This window comes from Ochotona curzoniae, unplaced genomic scaffold (genome assembly GCF_017591425.1).
Source record: "Ochotona curzoniae isolate NIBS_2020 unplaced genomic scaffold, NIBS_Ocur_1.0 contig_605, whole genome shotgun sequence".
In the NCBI taxonomy this organism is placed as follows: domain Eukaryota; kingdom Metazoa; phylum Chordata; class Mammalia; order Lagomorpha; family Ochotonidae; genus Ochotona; species Ochotona curzoniae.
The window spans coordinates 4,299,793-4,314,634 of NW_024466491.1; the positions used below are offsets into that span (position 1 = coordinate 4,299,793).

The 14,842-nt window shown below is 62.7% G+C and overlaps 1 protein-coding gene across 1 annotated transcript; it reads left to right on the forward strand.

The window, feature by feature from the left end:
* On the forward strand, positions 1-1,282 carry NANOS3 (nanos C2HC-type zinc finger 3). The gene is made up of 2 exons (XM_040990234.1): positions 1-544; positions 1,245-1,282. The coding sequence occupies exons 1-2, from the start codon at positions 1-3 to the stop codon at positions 1,280-1,282; spliced, it is 582 nt and encodes a 193-aa protein (XP_040846168.1).
* The last annotated feature ends 13,560 nt before the right edge of the window (positions 1,283-14,842 follow it).

The window sequence follows — 14,842 nt, forward strand, 5'->3', positions numbered from 1 at the left end:
ATGGGGACCTTCAACTTGTGGACCGATTACCTAGGGCTGGCGCGCCTGGTAGGGGCGCTGCGCGATGAGGAGGGGGACCCCGGGGCCACCCTGGAACCCCAGCCGCAGGCGTCCACGCCCACGCCCAGGCCCGCAGCCCAGGAGGTGGAGGAGGAGGACGCTGAGCAGGCCGCCGCTGCCCTCATGGACACCCCGGAACCCCCCGAGCCCCTGCCAGGGGCCCCCGAACGCCTCTGCTCCTTCTGTAAGCACAACGGCGAGTCGCGGGCCATCTACCAGTCGCACATGCTCAAGGACGAGGAGGGCCGCGTGCTGTGCCCCATCCTGCGTGACTACGTGTGCCCGCAGTGCGGTGCCACGCGGGAGCGCGCCCACACCCGCCGCTTCTGCCCACTCACCGGCCAGGGCTACACCTCCGTGTACAGCTACACCACGCGCAACTCGGCCGGCAGGAAGCTCTTCCGGCCCGACAAGGCCAAGACGCAGGATGGCGGCGGCCATCACCATCACCGCCACCGCCGGGGCGGCGGGGGAGCGGCTGCAGGTGCCTGGCGCGACCCAGGGGGCGTGGGGGGAGTTTGGCCCGCAGGAGGGATGGCTTCCATCGGCCTTTGGTTGGGGCAGGACTTCGCTGTGTGGCCTTGGGTCAGTCACTGACCCGCTCTCCTTGGAGTGGCAGGGAGATGCCAGTTGGACACCCGTGTTGGGGTAGTTTCCGGAACAAGGTGTTGAGGGCGGGTGGGAAGCAAGGCCCAGGCATTGGGATGGTTTTAGGGGGTGCAGGGTGGCGGGAGCAGGGGGAGGTATCCAGGTTTGGGGATCCCCAGTTGGCTGCAGATGGCTGGGGACTGGGCCAGGCTGAAGCCAGGAGCCTGGCATGCCACCCGTGTGGGTGCAGGGACCCCATGCACCCGGGTCACCCCCCACTGCCTTCCCGGGGTGTGCGAGAGGCTGGGACTGGGAGCAGGGTTTGAACTTGGGACCATGCAGGATGTGGGTGTGCGGAGGCCTAAGGGACAGAGTTAGGGTCACAGGAGCATTGCCCCCGCCCCCCGGTAGGGTTTCCCAGGCCTTTGGGTCAAGGAGGAGCCCTCACTGCCAGCCCGAGGTGCCCCCAGGACGATGCTGGGGTGTTTGTGGGGTGGCTCTCTGGCCGGGGTGGCCACTAGGTGCCGCCCGAGCCCTGGCAGCCCCGCGGACTGCAGTCCAAGCTGCCCCCGCTGAGGGTTCCCTTCCACACGCAGGCTCCAGGGGTGCCAGCAAGCAGGGACCTTCGGCCTAGCCCAGACACGGAGGACAGCGCCGCGCCCGCACCGGCTTCGCCGACCTGGCTGCGCTCCTGGGAGACGATGGGCTGCAAGGCTTCAGCCCCACGCCCGCTCTGCCCTGCCCAACCCTCCCCTGCGGGCACCCGGACTGCAGCTGGTGCCCTGTGGTGGGGGAGAGCGGGGAGCTGCTTGGGGCTGCCCAGGGCCAGAGCTGGGCCACAGCATCCTGCACCCCCACACCCCTCTTCCCCACAGGGACCTGCCCAGGAGCTGGGCAAACCCTCGGGGTGCAATAAATGCTTATGAATGGCTCAGCCAGTCGAGGCCCTGCCGCGGGAAGCCTCGCTGGGGTGACCCCTGGCCACCCCGAGGTGCCTCTCTGAACACGCTCTGAGTCCGGGTCACCACACTGACGTGGCTTGCTTCCTGCCAGGGAGGCGGGGGAGACAGTGATGGCCCCTCTGGGTGCCCAGTCACCCCGGGGTGGGGGTGGCAGAGAACAAGGCGGGTCCTGGGCAGGGCTGGGGCACCAGTGGGAGCAGCCTGGAGCCAGCCTGTGGGTCAGCGCCCCCGCCTCCATCCGGGAGGGTGTGTGCTTGCTGTACCCTCCCATGTGGGTGCACACACACGCGTACTTACACACGTGGTGCACGCTCTGAATACGCCCCTCACGCCCCTCACACACATACGCCCCTCACACACATACACACCCTGCCGTGGGGACCCCCTGTGAGTGGGGACCCCCTGTGAGTGGGGACCCCCTGTGAGTGGGGACCCCCTGTGAGTGGGGACCCCCTGTGAGTGGGGACCCCCTGTGAGTGGCCTCAGCCAGGCAGGAAGCCCAGAAGGGCTGGAGGAGGGGACAGGGGGTGCACACAGAAATCACTGGGCCTCTCCACAGTCCTTTATCAAATGGAAGTTTCCAGAACCTTGGGATTCAATCGGCAAACCTGAACAAATGCTGGGGGTGCAGGGCGGTGGAGGTGATCCCAGTGAGCTGGGGGGTGACAGTAGGGGTCCCTCCCACCACCCCCGCCAGCCCTGGATCCAGGGGTGGCATGTGGGGCGTGGGAAAGGGCCCCCTGCAGGCCACAAGGCCACACCCCCTGCTGCTGCTTTGGGAAGGGGCGGGCCTACAGGTCTTTGCGGGGCTGCTGCGGGGGCGCCCCGGCCCTCTGGCGGGCGGAGGGCGCAGGGCCTCGCCCAGCTTCCCCTGTCGCCGGGGCTTTTGGCTTCCGGTGCTGCCCGCGCCTGAAGGCATCCAGGTCACGGTGGGCGCTCATGATCAGGCGGCTGTGTGGGGACACCCGGGGTCAGGTGGGGGGACACGTGGGGCCAGGCGTGGGTGTGCATGCGGGGACACACACAGGGACATGCTTGGTCAGGTACGGGTGCACACAGGGACGTGCGGGGCCAGGCACGGTGCGCACAGGCAACAAGCACGCACACAAAGCCCCCGCCCGCAGGACCCTCACTCACTTGAGATTGGAGAGCTCCAGCACCAGGCCCTGGACCGTGTGGCTGGCGTCCTGCAGCGGGGAGGCCTCGGGGGGCCTGTGGGGCCTGGGGGAGAGGTCCGGGTAGCCCTGCAGCTGGGTCGGGCAGCACCGCGGGCACAGGGTGCCTCCCTAACCCACACAGGATTCTAGAAAGTTCTTTGCCCAATGTCTTCTGCTCCAAGGTGGTGGGGGTGCATCCCTGACCACCAGGGAGACATTTTAACCCCACTCAGCCACCCGGCACACACCCACCCGGCCCCGCAGCTCAGGGCAGCCCCAGGACGGGGCAGGCTCAGCCCGCAGCCCCTCTGCTGTGACGGACACCCAGGCCCCACGCCCCCGTGGGGTGCGGAGGGGGTGGCACAGGCTTTGTCCCAGATGGGATGCCCCCATCACTGTGGGACCGGGACAGGGAGTCAGGCCAGAACTGGAACCAGGGAACTGCTGCCTGGGGACCCCAGGAGGAGGCAAGAGTCACACACACCCGCACCCACACGTACCATCACACACTCTCGTGAGTGCATTGCCATATACGCACACCGTTCTCATGTTGGCTGTCACACCTCCACTCACACGTCACACTCCCACACAGCAGCCCCCATGCGCTCACACGGCTGCCACACTCAGCTCCCCCACTCAGCTCCCCCACTCAGCCACACACAGTCTCACAGACCACACTCCCACAGCCCCCACACTCCCAGGCCGTTTCTCTCTCTCTCTCTCTCACTCACACACACACATACACACACACACACACTTGCACACTGAAGGAGCTGGCAGGCACCTACCTGGGGTGCGGTCAGCTGGGGAGGGCAGGTCAAATCCACTGGCACCCCGGGGGAGCCCAGGGCCAGGGCTGGGAGTGGGCACGGTTCCGCAGTCCCGAGCCCTGCGGGGTCCCTGCCCCGGCACCCCCACAGGTGTGGGGCTCCTTGCAGAGCCAGGGCTTGGCTCCGTTACGAGCCGGGGGACGGCGGCGACCAGAGAGCGGGTGCTGAGGCGCGCCCTGGCCCTCCTGGTTAAGATGGGAACCTGAAGCCTGTGGGCAGAGAGGGGGTCCTGGGTTGCCTCTGCCCACCGCATACCCACCTCTGCGGTGGCTTGGCCGCTGTGACAGCGTCTCCAGGGGCACAGGAGCTGGGGTTAGGCCAGCACGGACTTGGCCTGTTCACTGCAGGGCACCCCTAAGGAGAGAGAGAGGGAGAGAGAGGTCAGTGGATGGATGGCCCGGCCCTGACAGGAAGAAGTCACACGGGGGACCCCGAGTGAGCGGGCCAGGGTCAGCGGGAAAGGAAGTCCAAGACGGGCAGACCTAAGGCCACCAGCCCAGGCGTCTCCCCGTCCTCATGCCGCAAAGGCAATGAAAGGCGCTTGGGGCCCTGCTCCCGCGTGGGAGACCTGGAGGCGGCTCCTGGCTTCGGATGGACCCAGCTCTGTCTGGTTGTGCTGGCCGTTTGGGAAGTGAACCAGCACATGGAAGCTCTTTGTGTCTCTGTTTTTAAGTTAGCCCTCCTAATCAAAATAAATAAAATCTTTACTCTAAATAAATAAAAATGAAAGTTGAGAAGTTAGCTGCAGCTCCGTGTCACACTGCCTGCCGGCCTGTCCTGACCTGCGGGGACCCTGGGGGCTACACAGGCTGGTGGTCAGCGGCCAGTCCCGTGGGGACCCCGAGGTGCACCCCTTGGCGGATCAGGGGAAGGGGTGAAGTCCACAGGGAGGAGCCCCGATCCTGCCATGGTGAGCTGGCCTTTGCCCCGTTCCCCGGTGCCCCTCGCCTTCCCGGCCTCCAGGCCTCAGGGACCTTCCCACGGGAACCCGGCTGCTGGCGGGGTTGCCCTGACTTGTTGGGGAATGTCCGGGCAGGCACTGCCAGCCTTGCCAGGCTGCCAGGCAGGTCTGACGACCCTGGTTGTTTGCACCCAAGAGCCTAGACCAACCTCTGTTGCTTTTCCCAGGAGCAGCAGGAGGGAGCTAGATGGTAAGTGGAGGAGACGGGACTCGAACTGGTGCTCCTGTGAATGCCAGTGTCACAGGAGGCAGCTCCACAGTGTTGGGTTTTTCATCTCTGCACGTAAGGGGAGCTTCACAACGCTCGTGGAGGTAGGAGCGGGCATCTGTCCCCTGCCCCGATTCCAGCAGCCGGGAAGCGAGCCGCGGCTTGGCTCATTGGGCTCTTGCGGGCCACGAAGGGGGCAGAGGTGGAGTTCCAGGTTTCTGGCTCCGCTGGCTCCAGCCCTGTTCTAGGCATGTGGCCACTTGCGGGTGAGCCAGCTGACGTGCGTGCTCTGCCTCTCTAACAAATACCTAAGGACCTGGAGTGGTAGCCTAGTGGCTAAAGTCCTTGCCTTGCATGTGCTGGGATCCCATATGGGCACTGGTTCTAATCCCAGCTGCTCCACTTCCCATCCTGCCCTGGAGCTGCCATCTGCGTCCCCGCACAGTCCCAGGGCTCCTTGTCTTCCCGTCCCTGCGGGCTGCTGGGCCCCTGCCCCTGAAGGCCAGCCTGTGACCTCTCTCACCTGTTCAGGCGGGGCTTGCAAGTCAGGGCTGTCCAAGGCATCCTGGATCAGGCTGTCGGGCAGGAAGTCGAGTTCACCTGCTGAAGATGCCTCCCACGCGGCAGCCGCCTGGACCGCAGCAGCATCAGCAGCATGGGGTAGGCGCTTGGGCCCAGCAGCTGGGGCCAGGGCCGGGGCTGGAGCCAGGGCCGGGGCTGGAGCCAGGGCCGGGGCTGGAGCCAGAACTGGGGCTAGGGCTGGGGCCAGGGCTGGAGCCAGAGCCGGGGCAGGGGATGAAGCTGGGGCAGGGGCTGGAGTTGGAGCCTGGGCCGGGGCAGGGGCTGGAGCAGGGGCCGGGGCAGGGGCTGGAGCAGGGGCCGGAGCTGGGGCCGGAGCCGAAGCTGGTGCTAGAGCCAGGGCCAGGGCTGGAGTTGGAGCCTGGGCCAGGGCAGGGGCAAGGGCTGGGGCTGGGGCTGGCCCCAGAGTTAGAGCAGGGTCTAGGGTTGGAGCTAGGGCTACAGTGGCCGGGGTCAAGGCTGGGACTGGGCTGTCTGGGCAGGACTGGCTCCTTTCCTGGGGGCCATCGGCTACTACAACGCTGCCCCCAGATACAGTGGAGGTGCCAAGGACTAAGCTGAGCCCCTCGGGGTCTTGCTGGCCGCCCTGGCCACTGAACTCTGCCCCTAGGAGGTAGGAGCCTAGCCCTTGTGTCAGAGTCACACCTGAGGCCACATGGCCAGAATCTGCCTGACCTATCAGGGGGTCAACACTGTGGGGCCCCACAAGGATTCCGTCATGGTTATCTTCCTGCCCTGCCTCCCCTGCACCTCCTAGCGTGTCCCTCAGCAGGGCCTGGCTGAGGCCTGCGGCAGGGGCCTCGCTGCTGGGGGAGGCGGGTGACCTGGTGGCAGCTCCAGCCACCCACAGAGCCCTGTGCTCTGGCACGGGGGGCGTCACATTGGGAGCATCTGCAGTGACAGCAGCAGCCTGCGAAGAGCACCCGGGGCTGCCAAGGCCCCTCTCGGCCTCCCCACCTGCCCCACTGGGCGTCTCCTGCGGACTGGTGGGGCCTGAGACAGAAGCTGATGTTAGGGTGCTAGGGACACCGTCTTCTTCCTCTTGAGGCCTCTGGGGCAGCGCAGCCCCTGCCGCAGGCCCTTGGGTGCCTCCCTCAGGAGCGGCTCCTCCCTCAGCCTCACTGCTCGGCGGGGACCCTGGCTGGTTGTGACTGTCTCCCAGGAGCTGGTTGTGACTGTCTCCCAGGAGCTGAGCCCCCTCAGGGTCAGGCCTGCTCCTCTCCAGGCCTTCCCTGCTACCTGGCATGCTGGGCATGGGGTCCTGGGCAGGCCCCGGGGAGAACACAGCCTGGGCATCCTCGCTGCTAGGCACAGGGTCCTGGGCAGGCCCCAGGGAAATCACAGGCTGGGCATCCTCGCTGCTGGGCATGGGGTCCTGGCCAGGCCCCTGGGAGATCAAGGGCCATGGCTCCTCTTGTGGGTTGACCGCGGGCTGGGCATCCTCGCTGCTGGGCATGGGGTCCTGGGCAGGCCCCTGGGAGATCAAGGGCCATGGCTCCTCTTGTGGGTTGACCGTGGGCTGGGCCTCCTCGCTGCTGGGCATGGGGTCCTGGCCAGGCCCCAGGGAAATCACGGGCTGGGCATCCTCGCTGCTGGGCACGGGGTCCTGGCCAGGCCCCAGGGAAATCACGGGCTGGGCATCCTCGCTGCTGGGCACGGGGTCCTGGTCACTCTGTTCAGGGCTGGTGCCATCTGGCTGCGTCTCCTCTCCCTGCGATTCCTGTCCAGACACGGCCAGTTGCTGGCTCCCCGCCTGCTGTGCGCTGGGCTCTGCTGGCTTCTCCTGTGGAGAAAGGACTGGGCATCGGTGCCAGGCATCGCCAGCCTCCCAGGCAGACAGATAGGCACTGGCGCTGGACCTTCCCCATCATCCGGCATGCTGGTCAGAGGGCCACATCTCTGGATGCGTACCGGGGAACATGGCAGTAGCTCCTCTCCCAGCTCCTTCTCCTGGCCAGCACCAGGCACAAGGGCCGGGCAGGGCAGAGCTCTAGGCACTACACGTGGCTGCTGGCCAGCACTGGGAACGCGGGCCAGGCAGGGGCAGAGAACTCCTGGGATGTCAGTCTCACTCCAAACCTCCCGCCATCCCCCTGCACGCGTGTACCCTGGGAGCAGCGGGTGGTGCTACATAAACCCCTGCCACCCACGTGGGAGACCCAGACGGAGCACTTGTCTTGCCCAAAACAGGCATTTTGGGACTGAATCGATGGACGCTAGCCTCTCAGGTAAATACACATTTAAAATATATATATATATATATATATTAATTTTTTTATTACAGGCCCGGTGCAGTAGCCTAGTGGCTGAAGTTCTCACCCAGGTTCCCACAGGGGCACTGGTTCTAATCCCGGCTGCTCCACCTCCCATCCAGCTCCCTGCCTGTGGCATGGGAAAGCAGTGGAGGACGGCCCAAAGCCTTGGGACCCTGCACCCGCGTGGGAGACCCGGAAGAAGCTTCAGACTCCCGGCTTCAGACCAGCTCAACTATGTGGGCCACTTGGGGAGTGAGCTAGAAGATGCAAGATCTCTTTTTTTTTTTTCTCTCTGACTTTGCAATAAAACTAAATAAATCTCTTTTAAAAATACATAAATATGAATTTGAAAAATAAAGCAATACTGCAAGGGGCGGGCCCCAAGGGCCAGCAGGTGGAGGTGTGGCTGGGACCCCCGAAGCCCACACAGCAGTGCTGGCTGGAGGCCCGGCGACTCCACGCTTCCAATCCAGTTCCCTGCCACTTCACCGGGCAAGCTCGGGGTAAAAGCACTGGCGGGAGACCCGGGTGGAGCTCCCGCTCTCGGCTCAGCCAGGCCCAGCCCTGGCTGTGTGGCCATCTGGGGAGCGAACCACCCCTCCCAGCCTATTTAAATCTAGAAATATCTCTGCTTTCTACCCAGGTCCCGCCTGGAGTGTGACTGAAGCCCAGCGTGGCCAGCAGCACGCACGCACACACACACGCACATGCTGACTCCGCCAGCGGACAGGCAGGAACTTAAGCCAAACGTGCTGGGGTGTGGGCGGCTCTCTGACCCACAGACGACCTGCGGACCCCCGAATGCCGATGACGTCACAGGAAGCCCCCCCCCCAGCAGCTTCTCCCCACCCCTTCGGTGCCTGCCCACCCTGTCTCCCATCCCTGCTCTGTAATAACGTGGACACGCGTGGCCCTTGACCCTGGAGTCCCAAAGAGCTGACCCCCGCCAGGCAGACCTGCGCCCCAGGGAGGGTGAGCGGCCGGCACGCACCAGGCTGGCTGGGATGGTGCCAGGCACCAGGCCCTAGGTTCCGTATCCAGTGAAGCAGCGAGTGTGGTTCCCCTTCCTGGCAGAGTCTGTCGTCCGGCTCCACCCACCCCCTCCAGCCACATTGGGGTGGCCACAGACATAGTGACCACCCGAGAACTCAACCGTGGTAAGATAAGAACAAGAGGGATGCAAGAGACTCCCACCCCACCCTGACGCACATGGGGCCCCCGAGGGACAGAGGGGCTGGGGGTCCCCGAGGGACAGAGGGGCTGCCCTTGTGGCGCTGGCCTCCACTATCAGGGCGCAAGCGCAGGTCCCACCGAGCCGCCCCCATTCCCCCCCGAGATAGAAGGCTGGCTCCAGGAGGCCGCCCTGTGTGTGCCTTACAGGGCTGAGTGTCGAGCTGTCCCCCGGGGCCTCCAACTCGCCCTCCGGCCTTCTCGGCGCCATGGCCGCTGCTGTCCCAGTCTTCCTGGACTTGGCAAACTGGGGGACGAACCTCCCAGCTCCCTTCTGGTCTCGGACGGCGACAGCCTGCAATCAGAGTTCCATTCCTTGTAGCCTCCCCCAAGCCTAGACCTTGAGCTGGGGGGTGCTGGCAGAGGCTGGGGTCCCCCCACCCTCCACAGGCTCACCTGAGATAGGGGACAAGATGCTGGTGCGTGCTCCTGGTCCGCTGGCCCCTGGTGGCCCCTGGAGGTAGCTGCTCTGTCCCCAACCAGGAAGCTGAGGGGACAAAATCAAAGATGACATCCGCTGGAGCCTTCTGCACGGGGATTGAGACAAACTGGGGGAGATGACACCCCCAGTGCAGGAGGGTCTCTGATAGGTGGTCGCAGGTGTGCTGTTCCCAGAGCTGGGCCCAGCGGGCTCCAAGGACCGAGCCGGAAAGGGCCGTCGCTGCAAGGAGCTGGTTTGCGGCCCAGAAGGAGAGCAAGGCCCTCTCTGGCCAGGGACCCCCACTGCCCGGCCATCTTCCACGTCAGAGGGTGGGAAATGAGTGTGTGGGAGGGGGGCTCTCGTTGACATGCGTGGCATCGAGCATCGTTGATGCAGGCAGACCTGAGGAACACCCACGACCCACATGGCTGTGGGTTCAAGTCCCGGCCGCTCCACTTGCCCTCCAGGGAAGGCAGTGAAGGCTGGCCCAGGGGCTTGGGGCCCGGCAGCCAGGGGGAAGGCCCACATGAAGCTCCTGGCTCCTGATTTCCATCTGGCCCAGCGGCGGGAGCTGCAGCCACTTGCAGAGGGAAGTCTGTCTAGATCCCCAAGTCGGTTTTCTTGTTTGGCTTATGTCTTATTTCCCAGAGAAGCAACTTCTTTGGTCCGTTTTCTTCTTTTTCTTTTTTTTTTTTAAGAGTTATTTATTTATTATTTTTGGAAAGGTAGATTTATGAAGAGAAGAGACAGAGAGAAAGATCTTTCTAACTCACTCTGGCTACAGTGGCTGGAGCTGAGCCAATCTGAAGGCAGGAGCCAGGAGCCTGTTCCGGGTCTCCCACGCGGGTGCAGGGTCCCCAGGCTCTGGGCCGTCCTCCACTGCTTTCCCAGGCCACAGGCAGGGAGCTGGATGGGAAGTGGAGCAGCCAGGACACGAACCAGTGTCCATATGGGATGTTGGCGCTTGCAAGGTGAGGATTCAGCCTACTGAGCCACTGCACTGGTCTTTTGGTCCAGGTCGCAAGAAATTCGAGTTTGAGCAGCACTGAGTCACACTGAGTGACCCTCGCTGTCCGTGGATGTGACAGGGAGAGTTCTCACGCACAACGAAGCAGTCAGGGCCCTGGGCGAAGGTGTGGGAGGCAGAGCAGGGGGCCAGCCTCGGGCCCCTCTCGCAGTGCCACGTCCCCTGGCTGCTGAGGCCCCGCCAGCAGGATGCCCCTGGAGCCATCACCTACCTGCCTGGTCCTGGCTGCTCCTGGCTCTGCGCTGCGGCTGGAGCGGGTCTGCACTCCGCCTCTTCCAGGTGATGCAAACCAGGCGGCGTGGGGCTCCGAGAGCCCCCAGCGGAGTCCCCCAGCCTCGGGGTCTTGGGGGCTTTAGGAGGACAGACGCCTTCACCTGGTTAGAGACAGAGATGGTGGCGGCACACCCCGCCTTGGCCCATTAGCAGAGCATGCCGGCTCATGGACTCCTGCCCTGGTGAGTGAGAGGTGGGCACGGGCCCCATCAAAATGTGGGTGCCCACACGCTCCCACACCACGGGAGTCCAGAGCTTTCAAAAATAAATAACCAAAGAGAAGCCTGTGTGGTGGTGTGACAGGCAGCAGCTGCCGTCCATATGGGCACCGGGGTGTGTGTCCCGGCTCTTCCTTTTCCCATCCAACTCCCAGCTAATTCTCCTTGGGAGAGCAGTCCAGGATGGCCAGGTGCTGAGGTGCAGCCGCAGGGAGACCTGAAGAAGCCCGTGGCTCCTGGCTTCAGCCAGGCCCGGCTGGCAGCTGTGGGTGACTGGGAAGTGAACCAGCAGCTAAGAGACACATTTCTGTGTCTACTTCTCTCGCTGTACCCCTTTCAATACACACTTAAAAATATACATATTATTTCCACCTTTTAGAAAGGCAGTCAGAGAGACAAGAAGAGAGGGAATTAGAGAAAGGCCTTCCATTTGCTGGCTCACTCCCCAAACGGCCGCAAAGGTCAAAGTCAGGGGCCAGGAGCTTCCTGGGGCTCCCTTGTGGCAGCAGGGGCCCGAGCACCATCGGCTGCCTTCCCAGGTGCATCCACAGGAAGCCCGATGGGAAGTGGGGCAGCCGGGACTCGGACGGGCACTCCACCGTGGGATGCCAGTGTCCTGGACAGCACCTTGCCCGGCTGTGCCACCACATGGGGGGGGGGGTGCCCAGGAGAGGTGAGGTTCTTATCCGCCTCTGCTGTTGCCGGGAGCCAGCACCCTCACAAAGCAAGCAGCAGCTGTGAGCTGGCCCCAAGCCTCATCAAGTACCCCATGGGGAAAGAGTCAAGACTACCCCACGTCGGGGTGCTGCCCCCCAGCCCCAGCCCCGTAGATGCCCCCTCCGGAGAGCCCCCTGCTGGGTGTCCCTCAACAAACCCACCCCCACCCTTGGGCTCCTCACGGCGGCTTGGTGCATCCGGTTTCTCGCAATCCCCAAATCCCAGGCCGCCAGGCTGACTCAATGGGCTCTTTGTAAAGTTTAAAACAACAAATGCTCGGGTACAAAGAGCCTCCCGTTTGCTTCCTGTGCTCTGTCCCCACCCCACTCCCACGGGGGACTTCACCAAAGACAACACCAGGGGGCAGAAACCGCCATGTGTGGTGCCAGAACCTGCCAGAACTTTCCTCCTCAGCCCTCCTTCTCCCTGTGTGTGGCCGGGCAGACAGATGGAGCTGGTGGAGTGGGGCAGGGGGATCAGCAGCCAGGAGACGTCCCCAAATGAGCTGCCACAGCCAGTGAGAGCAATCCCGCTAACGCCGCCTGGCATGTGTTCACCAGTTCGGTTCTGCCAAGAAGTCACTTCTGAGGGTTCGGTTTGGACTAAGTGGGGTGGGAGTCCCCAGCTTTGCTTCGGAGGAAGCCAGCTCCCTGCAGACACGGGGGTCAACAGGAGACTGGGGTCCCGCTGCCACCCACCGCACTCTCCCAGATAGAGTCACTGGCTCCCAGCTTCGGGACCTGGCCTGGGAGTAGGGCTGGCATTCGCAGAATGAACCAACGGATGGAAGATCTTCGTCTCTCCTTCTCTCTCTGTATATCTGGTTTTCCAATTCAAGATTTATTAATTTTGTTATCAAAAAAGCAGATGTATGTCAGCCAACCGACATTGGGAAGGTTGCCTCACCCTTGGATGGGCAAAATCGACAGCATTTCAGAACTCTCCAAACCACGTGGTCATCGGGACCCTGGGCTGCCATCAGGTGGCAGTGCCCCATCCCTGGGTACTGGGACACTTGGGAGGCTGGGTGTGGCTTTCCCTTTATCTCTCCCCTTCCCCCAGAGACTAGAATAGAGAATTTAGCAGCAATGACTCCATCCACTTTTCCCTAAACCTCAATCCTTCCCTCTCTGGTCAATCATGAAATCATCATCAAAAATAAAAATGAAAAAAAAAAAAAGAAAAAAGAAAAAAAGCAGATGTAAAGAGAGAGAAGAGAAAAAGATCTTTTGTTCACAGATTCACTCTTCCAAGGCCCTAACAGCAGGAGCTGCGCCAATCTGAGACCAGGAGCCAGGAGCCTCTTCCGGATCCCCCACGCAGGTGCAGGGTCCCAAGACTTTAGGCCATCAAATCGGCTCAGCTCTGGCTGTTGGGGCATTTGGGGAGTGAACCTGAGGATGGAAAATCTTTCTTTCCATTCCTCCTTGTCTCTGTAAATTTGCCTTTCAAATAAAAGTAAGTAAATGTTTTTTAACAGAAAAATTTAAAAATAATAATAAAGTTCAAACAATGTGTGGGATGGCATAGTGGCACGGTAGGTTAAGCTGCCACGTGCCATCTGTGCACTGTTCTGACCCAGCGTCATTAGGCCTTGGGGCGCTCGCTGGGTTCCTGCCAGCCACGTGAGAGGCCTGGCCACGCTCCCGGCTCCTGGCACCAGGCTGGCCCAGCTGCAGTCACAGCAACCACATGGGGCACTGAACCAGGAATGGAAAAAATCATTCCCTGTGATTCTTCCTTCTGAAATAAAACAAATAAACCTCAAAAAAAATTGATTTGCTGCAAAACATTTTGCAACTTTGCCCACAGTTGTGTCAAACACTCATTGTCCATGAGGGCTGGGACGCGCCCTGCTGTCCGACGCTGGATTCCTTCCAAGGAGACTAAGATGTGTCACGTGTCAGCAACTCTGCGGTAAGTCCACCCCACTCCTCCCAGCAGCGCCGAAGCAGGCGAGCCAGCTGGCAGAGCCGGTTAAGCCGCTGCTGCCCACGCCCACAGGGCCCGCCAGAGTCCCAGCGTGAGTCCCCACCCCCACCGCTCTGCTTCTGGTCCAACCCGGCAAAGCATCCTGGGAAAGTGGCGATGATGACCCAAATGCTTGGGAGAGACCCAGATGGGGCGCCTCCTGCCTTGGACTCGGCCAGCGCTGGCAGTGGCCGGCATTCGGGGTATGAGCCAGCAAAAGGAAGATTCCTCTCTGTCTTTCTGCCTATTTTCTGCTATTTAAAAAATAATAATAATTTGGGGCCTAGCACAGTAGCCTAGCGGTTAAACCCTTGCCTTGCATGCCTCTAGATCCCTTATGGGCACTGCTTCATGTCCCAGCTGCTCCACTTCCCACCCAGCTCCCTGCCTGCGGCCTGGGAAAGCAGTGGAGGACGGCCCACAGCCTTGGGACCCTGCACCCGCGGGGGAGACCCGGAAGAGGCTCCTGGCTCCTGGCTTGGGATGGGCTCAGCTCCGGCTGTTGTGGCCATTTGGGGAGTGAACCAGCACACAGAAAACATTTCTCTCCGTTCCTTCTTGTCTCTGTAAATCTTTCTAATAATAATAAGTCTTTCAAAAAAGAGTAATAAACGGTTCAACTGAACAGATGAGATACCTGAAGTTGGTGATTGCTTCCTCTTCGTCATTTTATGTCTCCCCTGGGAAATTTGAGAACAACTCATTTTTAGCAGGTGCGGGGTCCACCCCAAGGGGACAGCGCCCCGCCAGCCCGGGCCCCCGCAGGCCATGGAGTGGACCCTGCGCTCACAGGGGGCTCCCCTTGTCTGCCCAGGGCCGCCTGGTGGGGACGGGGGTCTCACTCGCAGGGGTCCCCATCCAGGTCGGGGGCTCGGGGCACTTCCGGGGGGCGGGCAGCTGACGACTCCCGCAGGGACACGCAGCCCTCCCAGGGACACGCAGCCCTCCCAGGGACACAGGATGCTTTCTGAGCGGCCACTTCCAGTCACTGGGGCGACTGCTGGGGTTCTCCCAGGCCCAGGGAGCGGGGGACCAGCCGCAACCGACCTGGGCCACGGAAGCCAACGAGGTCCCGGCAGGAACGAGGCCTGCCCGGCTCCGGGGCCCGACAAATCAGAGTTATCTGCGTTTTCTCGTCTCCTGAGAAAGCAAACAGGCCAAGCGGCCCCTCAGCCACGGCCGGCCGCTGCCTGCCCCGCCTCACGGCGACCACCTCCCCGACACGCACGAACGCCAAGCAGGTTCCGCGAAAGCCAGGCCGCCCCAGTCCCAGACCCCAGGAGAGGCTGGAGCCCGGGACAGGACACCACAGACGCCTCGAACCCGCACGGCCCTCGCCGTGTCCCTCACACTTTCTCGAACGCCGCCTTTTTCCCGCGTACGGC

Excerpts from the sequence above, each read along its gene's own strand:
- NANOS3 (XM_040990234.1), top strand. The coding sequence starts at position 1 with ATGGGGACCTTCAACTTGTGGACCGATTACCTAGGGCTGGCGCGCCTG. Across the intron at positions 545-1,244 it reads CGGCGGGGGAGCGGCTGCAG|GCTCCAGGGGTGCCAGCAAG; the intron begins GTGCCTGGCGCG and ends TTCCACACGCAG.